This window comes from Cryptotermes secundus, unplaced genomic scaffold (assembly GCF_002891405.2).
Source record: "Cryptotermes secundus unplaced genomic scaffold, Csec_1.0 scaffold303, whole genome shotgun sequence".
Taxonomy (NCBI): Eukaryota; Metazoa; Arthropoda; class Insecta; order Blattodea; family Kalotermitidae; genus Cryptotermes; species Cryptotermes secundus.
Window position 1 is genome coordinate 268,367 of NW_019726229.1, and position 15,860 is coordinate 284,226.

Here is a 15,860-nt window from a genome sequence, read left to right on the forward strand (position 1 = left end):
ACATGTTAAATGGCGAATATTTAAAATCTGGTAAACAGACACAACTGAAATTTTTAAACTACTGAATAAACAAGAACTAGATACATTCTTTTACATACCAAACGATGGATGAAGTCCAAAATAAGCCAAAAGAAGTAAAACAAGAACTAGATTGATGATTAACCTTCATTTAGAAAGAATACAAAAAAAAGTTGATGATTAACCTTCATTTAGAAAGAATACAAAAAGAATTCAAGACAGACCTCCAAGCATAAACCTACATAATTACTAAGTAAGCACAAACAATTTTAGAGAGAAAGTACAAGAGTTTCCAAGAGGCATAGTTTGATGTCTACCCTCAGGTGACTTGTATTTACTAAAATGTAAATATCAAAATTGTCTGTGTATGTAGATTAATAATTATTTTTACAGATAATTCATTTATGAAAACTGTTTTATCATGTATTTTTATATTCAAAATTACCGATTATTAATATTCAATAAAAACAATTATAATCTGCAATAATAAAATTTCTGGAAACATACATACCTTCTTTCATATAGTGTTCAACATTGGCTAGTTATAGCTAGGTACTATAACAAATATTATAACCATGATCGCTCTCTCAATACTAACATACAAAGTATATTGAAAGACTACCAAGAAGTCCGGCATTCCTTCTCCTGTATGTAAAAAAATAAATAAAAATTCTACAGACAATATATCCCAACTGAGCACTGACTAAACATACCTAGTGATAAACCAATAAAATATGGAGGAAGTACCATTCTCTCAGTGTCAACACAGACCAGAAATACGTCTACAAATAAAATAATATCATAAGCAGTTGCTTTCATGTCAAAACAATTTACATAAAACTGCCCATTACAAGCACATATCACTTACTTTTGGCAACAAACACACATATCAAAAGTCCTTAAAACTATAAAAAAAAGTAGTAAAAGAATTATGAACAGCCATGACTATAGCAAAATATATATATTAATATCCATTTTTGGCTACACGTATATACATTCACACACAGATGAAGGATACATGTACAAAACAGTTTATAAACATGAATCATAATGTAAACTCTAAAATAAATCATTTTTTTGACTGACTGAAAATGGTGTCCTCATCAAGACAATAATAACTGCATACACTTTGCAATACTTGCACCATCATTATCCCTTGCAGCTTTTGTCTTTTGCATCTAAACATTTTTAGGCATTCAAATCCTCATGCTTTAAGACATAAAAGTAGCCTGAGAAATCAATATCCAACAATTTAAACCTACTTTTATAAACAGACAATACAGATGTCATTGTGGAAAAAATAACAATCCTGTTCTGTCAGCACAAGGTTAAAATTAACATTCCGATCATAACAGTGACTGTAAAATGAGGGAATAACAAGTCAGCAAGTGACTGCAGCTCTAGTGCTTCTCATCCCAAGTACCCATCTTATTCAAAAGCTATGGCGCCCATGAGAATCAACGACAAATAAAGAGCTTGCTGTATGTGTCCTATTTTATGTCTACTACATTCTCTGACAAAATATTACAGTTTATCGTACAACATAACAAAACTATAGGGATAATTTAAGTAGGTCCAGATTCCTCCAAACCTAAAGGTATTTCTTGCAAAAGGACTTGTTATTCGTAATAAAAGGTATACATGCTACAAATTTTCATTCAATATGATTCAGTTAGAAGAGATGTACTGCACAATACTTTAACTGAATTCCTAATACCCAATGTAACTGTTATGCTAATTAAAATTTATAGGTCTCAGAATTTCTATCGGTAAACATCTTATGCTGGCAAGTTCACATGGGCCAAAACAAATGGATATATTATCCTTACTGCTCTTTTACGCCAACAGGGAATTCTTAGCATCATGATGGTCAGAAATTGAATGAACTGAATCAGATACTTGATTGTGCTGATTATAAGCATTTGTAGGGGATGAGCATAAATTCTGTAAAAGATGACACAGAATTTCTCTACAAACAATGAAATAAAGATCACACTAAATATACAAACATGATGCAAAGCCTAATCACATGACTGTATTTTTGTATATGGTGATATGCATGGGAACTAATATATATGATGAAAACATCTCAAAACCTAATAGGCCTCCAGAGCCTGTTACAGGGATAGCTTTACCTTTACCTTATATACATATATGGGAATTAATAGACTAATTAAAGAGATCCTTGCTGAATGAATAAATATTTGGCAGAGATGGTACCAACATGAATACTGTAACTCAGCTTTCACTGATGTTGCATACACCATCCCTAAATAATCTTGTTTTGGAACTAGAAAGCAGAGGCAACTGTTGACACTCTTGCTTCATAAAACTACTACACCTAGAGTAGCTGGTAAACTTGAGTTAAAGTCCAAGAATAAGGCAAGGTACAAATAGATGGCATGTTGTAAACAACAGAACGTTCTAGAAGCTTCTTTGCTGTTGCCATGAGTGAAACTAATGCAAACTTCCATAAGACTATGCCCTCAATGACCAGTATATATACTGCACCAAGACCATTATCAAATCACTCTCTGATCTGATAGAAAGTTTAGTCCTCAGGACAGTACTCGGTTCTATTAGAAGTAGGCCACTGCTAAAGCCTCCACCTACTGAACAACTGTTATCATTCTGTGTGTTTAATAAATCTCGTTTCATGCAATCTTCCGGCAGCTATTTCTCCACCAAATGATGGCCTTACACAAATCCACTGAACCTGCCATCCAGGTATACGATGGCATGTAATAAATACTCGTAATTTAATAATGCTTGAGAATGTAAGTATGGTGCTTGAGAACAACATTAAACACAGAAATGAGATTCATGATAAAATTATGACAAGAATAAATTCTGAAAATGCTTATCATTCAATCCAGAAACTGTCACCACCCAATTTTCTTTCCCAAGTACTCAAGATCGGTATATATAATAAAATAAGTTTGTACATAGAGCCGATTACTCCTCCTGGTAACAGATTTTGCCAGATTCATGTACAATTTCTGGTTAATAAGTATGACATCATGCTGGCAGTCACCCAATGTATTGCGCACTCCTCTATGTTAAACACTAGCATCCAGACTCTGAAACATGTAGGATGTAAGTAAAGAGCCTTGTCAGAGACTTAACAGATAAAGGATTATATTGAATTAAATTTATAAGTTTATTTAGTAATATAAAAAACATAAATTGCAATCAAGTGTTAAGTGCTTAATGAGTTTTGACCTGTTGACTCACTTGTTGAAACAAGGCCTGTTTAAGACCGTGAGGCAGATCGAGTGCTCTCCGACTAGAGATGGCACCCAACACTTTGTACGCCTGGATCCAGGAGTCCAATATTCGTCGGTAACTATAAGGTGACCTAGCTGTAGCAGCCTCCGCGGCATCATCGCTAAGGTAAGAGGATTCCTAGACAAGTGACCCCTTAGCGAGGCTACATCATGTAATTCTGTGAAGTCGCTACCAGGTGACTTTCAGCATGCAGCTATGTTAGCATTAAACCCTATACTGGTGGGAGGCAGTTATATATACATGTGAAACATGTGTTGCAAGAGGACACAGATTATGGTATGAGATTAATGAATATGATAGATGTATAGTTTAATAAATGGGTTCATTAGTAAAATGTACCTAGGTTCCTTCCCTGGTGTGGACAGCTTCAAAACAACTTATATTGACCAACTCAATCATGTTATGAAAACAGCGTGCTGATATCTACTGCTGGTGGTCGTGTTTGCTAACACATGAAACAATGGAGAATTTACTACACTGCAAAACACCAGTGGAGGACCACCAGACTTGTATGGAAATATTCAGTAACATTTAGAAACACCATGGAAACTTCGGGGAAGTCAGGCATATCATTGGCCACTGCCAAAATCAGTTTTCACTTTTCTGGGGGAATGTTTCAAGCCCTTTCATTTGAAAGTGAATTACTGTGAATAAGTGTCTACTGTTGAACAAGCGTGCAAACATAGGCTTACCATACGCCAATTTGATCAGGACAGTCCTGGTTTTGAGTTCTGTCCTGGTCGATCCACAAATTCTCCTTGGTTTGTAGTTCTATTGCCCCTCTTGTCACAGATTTTCTGCTTTGGCGATAAGGACCTTGCAACCTTGAACCTGGCCCAAGTAATAATCAACTTCAATTCAATGTCTCTGGGATAACTTAACCCTCGGTGGTGGGAGAAATGAATCCTGCCTTCAGTACTTTGAGAGTGGCACACAGTGTTGCCTTCATGGTTATGCAAAGGTTTAGTGCATGTCAGGAAGATGGCATTCAGTTTATTAGACACTGCTGCCACATTCTGAAGTTTATTATGACCTATTTTACAAGAAAACTGTTCTTTATAATAAGCATCTAAGTTAACTACTCCAAAAAATGCTGAAATATAAGTGTAAATTTAATAATGATATTAAAAATGACTATCTATTTTAAGAAATGTGAGTAATGATTGTGTTGTATGTTTGCAACGTAGATCACAATTCTCAACAGACATTTGAACATCAAAGACTGTACAAACTACACACCATAAATCATCACTAGAAGTAGAAGTCAGCTCTTCATCAATTACACATGCATGCATACAAAAATCATATGAATAAGGACTTTGTCATTGCTGCTAAAGAGGCAACTTTTGCTTACCATACAGCTATTTATTGTTTAAGTTTTAAAACATCGGATTGCACTTCAAAACTGAGATCAACACTCTTCGAACAAAAGTTTGGTGATCCAAGAACAAAATTCAAAGCCACTGTTGTAAATTTAATTGCACCTTAACGTGTAATGAAGAACTGCATTTAAACAATTCAGATTTGGTGTTAAAATTGACGCTTCTAACAAAACTGATGTAAAAACTGTACCCGTGATAGTGCGCTATTTCTTACTACAAGCAGGTGTGAAAGTTAATAAGCTCAACTTCAAGTCCATCCTGGGGAAGACATCAGAAATATTAACAAACTGCCTTCTTCCGTTACCAAAGAACATGACCTTACAAAGCAGTAGCAGCATCCAGAGGACCAGAGACCACAAAGTGCTAGCCACACCACACATGGGTGCTACTGATCACCAAACATCTGCACATTATTTTGAAACTGTAATAGTGAACTAAACAAATTTATACCTGAAACTACAAACAAGTTGTAAATAAGCAGTCTTAACACAAACTTATTACTATTCACTATTCATGTTTAGTGAATGAGAAACAATAAAACACTATCTTTTAATTATAAGTTTGTGTGTGTTTTTTTCCCCCTTGGCACTACAGCCCCAGTGGGCCTAGGCCTACCTCCATGAATTTCTCTGTCCACTTCGATTTTCTAGATCTTACACAATTGGTAGGACTCCTTGGGTAGCTGATCAGCTCGTCACAAGGCCTCTATCTGTACACAAACATAGAAAAACACACACACACAAACTCAACATCCATGCCCTGAGTGGGATTCAAACCCACAATCCCGGTTTCCAGGCGAGCAAAGACAGTACATGCCTTAGACCGCTTGGCTACCATGACCGGCAAGTTTGTGTTAATACCGCCTATTATAGCTCAAAATGGAATGCAACCATATAAAAACAACCTACAAACCTTGAGCTACAATGGGTTCTGTTTTTCACTCATGTTATGAACCCCACATGCATAATCAAAGAAAGTAAGACAAAAGAATGTGTATATTTCTGTGAGAAGGGGAAGCACGGTATGACGGCAAGACAGAGCCTGGACAGTATATGTGATGTAAAACTCAACCAGCTGCAATGTGTTTACAAACCATTTCAGATTTCATGAGAAGAGGGAAAAGACATTTCATAATCTCAGTGTCAGGATGTCCATCAGAGGCTCTGACCTACAAAAAACAACTACCTGTGGTCTGCTCTGCTCTAACCTTCATAATTGGATTTCCATCATCTCTTTTCTAACAAGATAAATTACTCTACCTCTCTGCTGGACTGTCACGGGATTTCACTCATTAACAGCACTCACTTCATCTCCCAGAACATTAGTTGTAGTCAACCACATGTTCGGAATCAATGCGAGAGATAACAAAGCTGCCACCTGACTTTGAGCTATCATCACCTAGCAGACAGAAGGACCTATACTCCCAAGTTGTAGGATATTACACTGCCTCCTCATGCCAACAGTGGCCATTATTAAAACAACCCAAACTCCCATCAGCTCTTCTAAGAGATTGCTGTACTTACTTATATTTTCATTACATTATTATAACTATCAGCTTCAAAAGAGTGACTTAAGTTTTGAACACTCCTGCTCTATGCATCTGTTTAAAAGTGTAGTTTCTAAATTTAATTTGGTCCACAACACTTATATGAGCTACACTAACAAAACTAGCAAGTCAGAAACATGAAACATTATCACACCGTGTATACATCAGTTTTCAGAAACAATGTGAAAGTAGAGCACAGACTATTGAATATATCAAGCTGTGTGTGTGTTCTGTTTATATGTATTATTCTGCATGTGCACACATGTGCAGGTAAACACAAACACAGAAACAGTTATGAAATAAAAATCCATTCAAGCGTTCATTCATTAGCATAATGTCATAAAAACTAAAGGCAAGAAATAAAAAATAAATCACAACTTCACCTTTATAATATAAAAGTATTAGTGTTTCTATTTCATCGATATATGCTGAACTGCTCTGTGTCTATATACTTGCTGTAAGGTGGTGCATATCGAACACCTAATTTACGGGACACCATTTTCATGCCACTGACATAATTTGTCATATATTATTTTATTATTATTATTGTTATAAGCTGTTCAGTACATCCACACATATAATATGAGCATAGCAGTTTCACATTTCCCTAGTGTATAAACTTCAACATTCATCATTTGTGTCTGTAATTATTTCCAAGAGTTAAAGATACAATATACAACAGCCCAAGTGTATAAAACATAAGTTTTTCATGCCTGTTTCTAGTTATGAACACTAAAAATTGTATTATAGTGCCCAACTCTAACAACACTGCCTTCATTCCAGTTTCCCACATCAATAACAGAACATGACGAGTGTAATTACAAAAACTAAGCCTCCCTAAGTATGCATTTTCAAAAGCTACTTGTGACTGATCAAAACTCTTCATTACTAACCTACAGACCTGAGCACTGATCAACAATAAGTTAACCACTTTTTGAAGCTTGGTTACAATTCCATAACAGAGCCACTAAAAATGAATGAAATGAATTGGAGTTTGTCAAGACTTTATCAAAAACCCATGTTTTCCTACAGGGAAAGTTTCCCCTTGTTTATCTGTCACTGATGAAAACAATACATTATCAACCTCCTAGATATAGCAGAAATTATTAATATGAGCTAGAACACAACCCAGTTCTGACCAACAACAGTTTTGGCACTTTTTGACCAAAAATTACAATCCATTTTTAGAGTAATTATAATAAAATTGTTACCAAATTGTTGCCATTTCATGTTCCCTACACCATTAAAGACTTGATCTTCTCTACTTTCAGACGTGCAACCAAATACTTACAACACAAAACTCTAACCATCACAGTAACTGCTCTTCACTTGCATCTAACAGCCAATTCCCGAATGTTCCAACTGCTCCCATTCTGCAATCCCCCCCCAATAATATTTGCTATGAGAGTCTGAAAACTAAGAACAAGTCTGTCCAGAAAAATCAGTACGAAGGAGCATTGGAACGGAACTTGCTATGGACGAGTTGAGTTGTGGTTCTGGATTTCACTCCAGTGCAACCTTATTTACAGCCTGCATTTTAAATTTCATGTCCATTAACAACTGCTAAAAAGTGTGCATTCAATATATGATGTGGGTACAAATCCTTCCTCCATGTCAATTTGTCTCCGTACTCGTGTCCAGCCATCACCCTGGTCCAACTCTACAATGTGGAGTTCTTCGCCATCATGCATTGGTATGGAGCCCTCGCTTGTAGCTGCAGATCACAAACAAATCAATCTCTACAACATATGTGTGTAAGAATCTGGGGGCAGAAATTTTCATACATCACCTTGGTTTAATATCCACCATTCACATGCTAAAAGCAGGAAAGTTTCCTGATACTGTAATAAGTCGTTACACCAACTCCTTGTTTTATGAAATGGATGCATTCCATGAAGGATGTGCACTGAGCAAATATCAAATTCAACTTCATTCTCTCTTCTGGGATATAATGCCATGTAGTCCACTGGCTGTTAATGGACTATAAGGTAAAGTTGTCCTTATGCTTAACTAATTAACCACTATGCCATGAAAGTGTATGGGAGAGTGGATATATAAATCCACACTTTCTTTACCCTGGCACTAGTTGGAGGTGAGTGGTCAGCTTCAAACCCCTGCAAAAAGAGCCCTCATTACCCATTGGGTAGGAGGCTGGGTGGGCACCACAGCCGATCTGGATGACTTGGAGTAGAGAAAATTCTTGACCCTACTGGGATTTGAACTCAGACACCCTGGCCATTCAGCCCATAGGCAGTTGCTATACCAACTATGCCATCCTGGCTCCCTTTTAATGGATTATGCAGCACTATATCTAGAAAACAGAACCCTTCATAGCTACCGCTGTAACAATCTCAAATCCTACACAGTAATTCACTTGTGAAGAACACTATGTATTAAAATTGTCTAAGAAAGAGTAGCCAGCCACAGTTTTCACAGATAACCCTTCGATTGAACAACTCTTATATATATATTTAATTATGATTTTGCTGAATATATATACTGTCAACAATGGTAATTTGTTTTTGGCAAAGGTAGAGACTGTAATGCCACCTGGAAATCAATCCTGTTTACTACTTCCTCATCTTTCTGCTGAAGGCATTGTTTGGACATTCTGTTGGCCCTAAGTTTTTTATATAAAGATCTCCCTTGGTCACTGCCCACTATCTTGACCTTTAGTGAGCATACATGAAAAAAATTAACAGAATAGCAAGCCTATTTCATTTCAAATGTTTCAAACTTTGAACACATACTCAATTTTTCTGTTATGAGATAAACAAGATGACATTAGCTGTCTCTGTCAACCTTGTTATTGGAGCAACAGCATCAGGTCAGAATTTGGGAATCATAGTACTGCAAAAGCCTGTAGAATTATTATTAACTGGGAATCACATGGCAAAAACAGTGAATGAAATAAGCCTGTTATGATGTACTAACCAAGTACCCACACTTTGCCCAAGTTGTTCTTAAAGTAAATTGTACTGAATTTCTTACATTACAAATCTTTAATAAATTGTCACTTAATGTTTGCAAGTCTTCTCGACAGATACTAACTTGAGCATATTAGTAAGGAGCCTCATTACAACTCTTGTGGGGTAGCAGTTCAAGCACTAACTGTAAATATTTGGACTCTAGCTTATTGATTTAAGAAGTTTAACCTTTAAACGCCAGACTTCTGAAATAGTGGTAAGTTTGAGCTGGCCAGAGTTTATTTAAATGGCCGCTGCTGGTGCGCGTTTAAATGCCTGTTGCTACTGTCCGTTCCTGTTAGGGCGCTTATACAATTTTAAGCATTGTGTTTAAAATTGCTGTATCTAACTAAATTTTTATGATAAATGGATGGAATTAATTTTGTTTGTATCAGCAAAGAACATAGTGTCGCATATTATAATGGAAGATTTGAAATTTTTTTATACAAAGTGTTATACTCTATTTTCAAGTTTTTTCTTTTAATTTTGATGCGTACTGCAAAAATGGTTTCCCACTTCTTCACAGAGTTGTTCTGCATTATAAAGTCATTTCTGTTTGTAACACTTGACAAATTTTAGCAGTCCCTGGTGTCATAAAACAGATGGAAGCAATAAAATCATTTGGTCTTTGCTAGCACTGCTTACATTCTTCGGATTTTCGAATCTTTTGACTAAAGGACAGAAGAATGAAAGAATGGCTATACAAGAGAAAGATAGAGGGGTCCCTTCTTCAGTGCTAAGACCATCTGTTATAGCTGCAAGAGATTATTGACCTTTCTATGGTCGTGAACAGACAGTTGCATTGTGTCTGAGATACAGAGTGTGATCTGTTTTCTTTGCGTTCATAGTGCAATCGAATACTGTAGTTTCATTTCAGCCTACATACACATCAAGCAGCTAACAACAAAAAAGGTATGTACATCAAATTTTACTATATATTTTTAACACATTAATCTGCAGAATCTGCAATAAAAGTACTGGCTTGTGGATGAGTTTGGGCATAACTCATACGTATATTCTTTTTTGCTGCTGTTCACTTAGGTATCATTTTAATTCCTTTATTAGGGCTTTACTCAAGTCTGTCTGGTAATTACTACATTTAAAAATAAATATTTAAGGCTGTGCATTCGCTTCTACTAGCGGAGTTTAAATGGCTGACTGGCCAAAATGGGGTACTCTGGCCACAATGACCACACTCATCACTGGCCCGAAAGGGGCACTTCGGCACTAAAAGGTTAAACATTCCTATGTGATTCATAAGGTTTTCTTTTGATGTCTGATAGTGAAAGAGAGCTTGCAATTTTATACCAAGCAAGATCATAACAATCTTCTCTGCAGGCTTATTATTACCAAATAATTTTTTTTTCCTTGGCACTACAGCCCCAGTGGGCCTAGGCCTGCCTCCATGAACTCCATTCACTTCGGTTTTTCTAGATCTTACACATACGGTAGGACTCCTTGGGCGGGTGATCAGCTAGTCGCAAGGCCTATACCTGCACACAAACACAGAAAAACGCACACAAACATCCATGCTGAGTGGGATTCGAACCCACGATCCCGGCTTCCGAGCGAGTGAAGACAGTGCACGCCTTAGACCACTTGGCTACCGTGACCGGCACCAAATAAAATATACTGGACGTAAAAGCATTTAAAATATTGTTTCAGTCTAAGAAAGAGTTCGCTATTAAATATCAATATTTCTTTTTCCTCTGAAAAGTCCATTTTTTCCATTCTATGTGGATATAGTAGTAATGGTAGACCAGTAAAGAACTCTTGCAATGCTCCAAATGGGGAAATGTAAGAAATTATCATCCATATGACATTTTATGAAAAACCAAGATGGCATAGACAAATGGAGTTAGCTTACCTTCAAATGGGTAGAGTGCTTTACATACACCAAGGGCTGGGAGTACTTCTCCATCACAGTAGTCACTGCATGGCTGGCCTTGGGCATCAGTGTCACCATGTTCTGGGTCAGAGTCGGGGAGACTGGTATGAGATGTTCCCAGGCCAGACTCGGGACTGTTTGAGGAGCTATGTGTTGGTTAGACAACATCCAATATATTGACTATTAGCAAACACACACCACAGCATTCATGTAGACACACACACACACACACACACAAATGAATGTAAAGATCCAGAAATAGTGTGCTCTCTGCATGGAAATTCCACTTCACAATGGTAGAGGCTTTGGAATCCTCATATTTCACCATTTCTATCACTGGCAGATAAGAGGGAAGGAAAATATATATCATGGGACACTGAAAAGGCTGTTTTCCTATCTAGTATTCATACTGGACCAAGCTCCATAACCTCACCTTAGAACATGCCTCTGCAACCACCTTTACAAACTATTTACATAACCCAACTGATTCATCAACCTATACACTTCAACCCTAAAGATGGAGCAGTATATACCTCCAAAATACAGAGTGTTCAACCATCGAGGAAAGCTGGGAGCAACACACAGTGGACACAATATTTCTCACAGATTGCTGCTGTAACTGCTTATAGCAGCATGGGTCACTGGCACTGATAAACGTGCGTCATCAGGTGGTTTGATCTTGTCACTGCAGTAAGTAAAAAGTAAAGCTATCCCTGTGCCAGGCCATGAAGGCCCATAGGGTTGTGAGATGTTGAGGGTCCCACACTATCTAGACAATCGGCTCAAAGATGGCAGTAAGGTTGTCAGCCTTACGCGCCAGCAGCGCTTTACTCCCCAGGAAAATTATTTCATTAATTCTTGGTACGCATTTCTGTTAGAGGTTGAGTAAACCCCAGGGCCCAGTGCGACTGGAAGGATTAGGTCAACTGAAAAAAATCCAATGACCTCATCAGGACTTGAACCCACAACCTTCCGGCTTGTAGCATAGCCCTTCAACTAATTACGCTACTGCATTACTGCATGCCCCCATCAATCAGTCTGCGTTAGAGGTGTTGATAGAAGATGTATCCGTAAGTTTCGTCATAAACATCCTGACTCACCAGTTACCATAAAGTCGTGTGTATCCAAGCTTGTGGAAAAGTGGTGTGTTATTTCATTCTGCCGAGCTTCAGTGCTGCAAGGATTATTCTTGTAGACTTTTCCCTTCAGGTTTCCCCAAAGATAAAAATCGCAAAAACTGAGATCTGGGGATATGGGAGGCCACAGTCCTCTGCTGATTATTCTGTCTTCAAGCACTTCCCATACTGTCGCCATGGTTACATTAGTCACATGTGCTGTAGCGTTGTCTTGCTGAAAATACCCATATTGTCTTTCTTCAGCAGTCAGCTGACTGAAGAAAGGATTCAGTATATCATTAACGTAGTAGTCAAGAGTTCACGATTTCATGGAAAAGTAAGGCGCCAATGACTCGCCGTGGACTTAGAGCATACCATACCCCCACCTTTTCACTATGTAATGGCACTTTCTGTATAGCGTGAGGATTTTCATCGCTCCATACTCTTACATTCTGTGCACTGACATGGAAGCTAACGTGAAACCACACTTCATCGGTTATGAACAGAAGCTGTGGATCCATAATTCCATTGTGCACATTTTGCAGCGGCCAGTTGCAAAAACAAATTCTTGCTGCATAATCTGGGTGCCCCAGCTCATGCACAGTTGTCATTTTATACGGGCGAAATCTGATTAATGTTGTGGTTGTGGAGGCAGATCCAAGCAAAGAAACCTGTTTCCTGTGCTAAGTGTCTTAACAATTTTCAAGAAGTGATCTGTAGTTGTGCCTCAATTTCCTGAACCTTTTCTTCAGTCAGCACAAACCTCTTTGATTGCTATTTTGTCACACACTGAACCTGTGGCCTGCCACTTTTTCACAAGCTTCGATATACACGACCTTGTGGGAACTGGCAAGTCAGGACATTTACGACAAAAGTTATACATTTTCTGTAAGTTTTTTCCTTGCAAAAGTTTTGACAATAAACACAAGCTATTCAATAGTGGACTTCATTTCAGTATAAATGTCAACCGCCTATTCACACCTCTAACACAGACTGACTATTAATGCGACTTACTGCAGTGACAAGATCAAACCACCTGACAGCAGACATTTATCAGCACTGACTCATTCTGCTATCAGCAGTTACAGCAGCACTCTGTAAGGAACATTGTGTTCACTGTGCATTGTTGCCAGGTTTCCTTGACGGCTGAATACATTGTATTAGCATCCACCTACAAGACCACTCAATGTCACACCTCAAAAGACAACAAACTGAAAGATGTGGCAAAATCTTTACTCAAATAAGACATCTTGAACCTAAGAGACGTGGCTCCTAAAAACAAAACCAATCTACACTCAATGAAAGATTCAACTAACAGTTCAACATCTTACACAAATTTAGGAGTACTTTGTCAGCAAACTTCAAATAAATTCAAGGACTGCCTTCTCCCACGCTTATAATAACTGACCTCTCACAAACTGTTTCGATTCTGACAAGCTTATAATCACTGACCTCTCACAAACTGCTTCGATTCTGACAAATATGCAGAAACCAGGGTTCACAGAAATGGTCTGGTTAACAACTACAAGCTAAGCTGTGGACTTGAGTGTTACACAGCCAAAATTACAACAACAAAAAATTACACCAATTCTGAATTATGCATATTGTCAAACATATAAAAAAGGCAATTTGATGAATATCAATTAAGTCATAAAATCAATAATCTCACATCAAACTAACATGGTTTTACTGAATATGACGGCAAACATAACAAATGCAAATGAGATATTTGCATAATACAAAAAGTGTTCACTTTTCATCCTTTATGATACAGGATCAATGGAGTGCATAAATTAATTAAATGCCCTGTAACAGGGCCAAGAAAGTTAAAACCCATTTTGTTTCTGTGCTTTAAGTTGTACCATATAAACTGAACATTTCATTACTGAAAATTTATTTTTTGACAAAATTTTAGTTCTTTCACCAATGCACACCACACTCACAAAACTCCATATATTCATCACTTACACAAATAAAACACAAAAATTCAGAGCACATAAACAACCAGGATCTCACTATAACAAAACTTGGAAATTTGAACACAACACTAAAAAAGTCAGCCACTGAATATTTCAATAAGCTAACCCCCAAGGAGTAAAGTTCTTCTTGGGAGGCTAACATTCACCTAGCTAGTTTAGAAATTCCCCTCCCCTTATGGAACCAGACATTCACCGCTGCCTTCACAATAGCCCACCAGTGATCCCTATCCTGAGTGAGATGATTCCAGACCATACCCCACACCCTTACACCTATTTCTCTAATATCCATTTTAATATTATCCTCCCATCTATCTCTATGGTAGGTAGGTCTTTCAAGTGGTCTCTTCCCTTCAACTTTTCTGACTAAACTCTTACATTTCTATCTCACCAATAAGTGTGACAAGCACTGGTCATATTGAATTTGTAAAGGACTACTTTCTAACATCCTCACTGATGATAAGGGAAAATATGTCTGTTACCCAATAAGTAACGTCAAAATTTGGAAGTCAATGTATTCCTTCATGCTTGCATTAATAAACATTGTCAGGTGTTAGTGACTAGACATGGGTTTGCACTGGTAATTGGATTTATTGAACACTTATAACTTGTAACTACAGATACAGTTTAATGCTATCACTAATCTATACATGTAATAAATCAATAAAGCACATGCTATGTCTCAATCTGCCTTCATTAGCTGTTGCTTGGTTATGGCTGCTAACAATGGAGATTCTTCAGCTTCTGTGCTCACGTCCTTGTTGGATGGTGGCTGGCTTGCAGCTAACGCCCAACTGCAATTCATCGCCTCCCAGCCATGAGTGTCGTCCTGAGGCTCCCATTATATAAACTCAGCATGGATCACACAGAAAACATCATTTCCAACAGCTCTTCTATTGTTGCATGTATATCCACTGTCATGTGCACATGGTTATACAGCTGTTACCAAGGAATGGCTGTCCTCTGGCTTTCATTATTTTTAACATACTTTCCTTTCAGAGGAATGGTAGGAATCTTGTCCTTGTGTATTTATCCCCTTGCAGTAATGTTTGAAATACATTGTCATGAACTTTGTACTGATATCATGCTACAGAAAGCTTCTGTATCTTCATAATTTTTAATTATGTACCAAAAATAATACAGGAACTTCTAAGGTGGGAGGAAAATTTCACATACAGTAACAAAGTTCTGTATAGAATATACAGTAATACAGCAGCTTTACAATCTCTGTAATTATCATTTTGTTTGATGGGTAACTACCAATGAACCAATGTGGCCAGCAGTGTGAAATCTATTGAGGTATATATCACATACACACCAACACACTTTCAACCAAACTTTTAGAAATTACAAACATGTGACAGTGAAAAAATTTTAGGTTATTTCTGACACTTTTGGTACAGACAGACAACATACATAGGAGTATATCACCAAATTATATAATCACTACTTTATAATTAGTGGTGGGCTCCATAAACAGATGGTATCATTTAAAGGAAAGCAGGCACCATACGTAATTTTAATTTTAACTCAATCTTTGTTTATTTTACTGTGGAATTTCTAAAAATGGATTTAATGTTGCAGCACTCTGTATGTTTGGCAGAACAATATGCCATGATGTACGCCATTCTCTTGTTCAAAACTTTTCAATGTAGCAACTGAAAGTTTGAATACATCTGAA

At 37.3% G+C, this 15,860-nt stretch overlaps 1 protein-coding gene across 5 annotated transcripts in view; it reads right to left on the minus strand.

Moving 5' to 3' along the window:
• Positions 1–5,457: 5,457 nt before the first annotated feature.
• LOC111864017 (formin-binding protein 1-like) overlaps positions 5,458–15,860 on the minus strand; it is a 168,628-nt gene continuing 158,225 nt past the window's right edge. For 4 of the 5 annotated variants that reach the window (XM_023850941.2, XM_023850940.2, XM_023850938.2 and 1 more), the window contains 2 exons: positions 11,068–11,234; positions 5,458–7,948 (listed from right to left, as the gene is read on the minus strand). In XM_023850941.2, coding sequence (XP_023706709.1) covers positions 7,788–7,948; positions 11,068–11,234 — 328 coding nt within the window. In that variant the 3' untranslated portion in view covers positions 5,458–7,787. The remainder of the gene's footprint in view (positions 7,949–11,067; positions 11,235–15,860) is intronic. The other variant, XM_023850939.2, reaches the window with a different exon arrangement.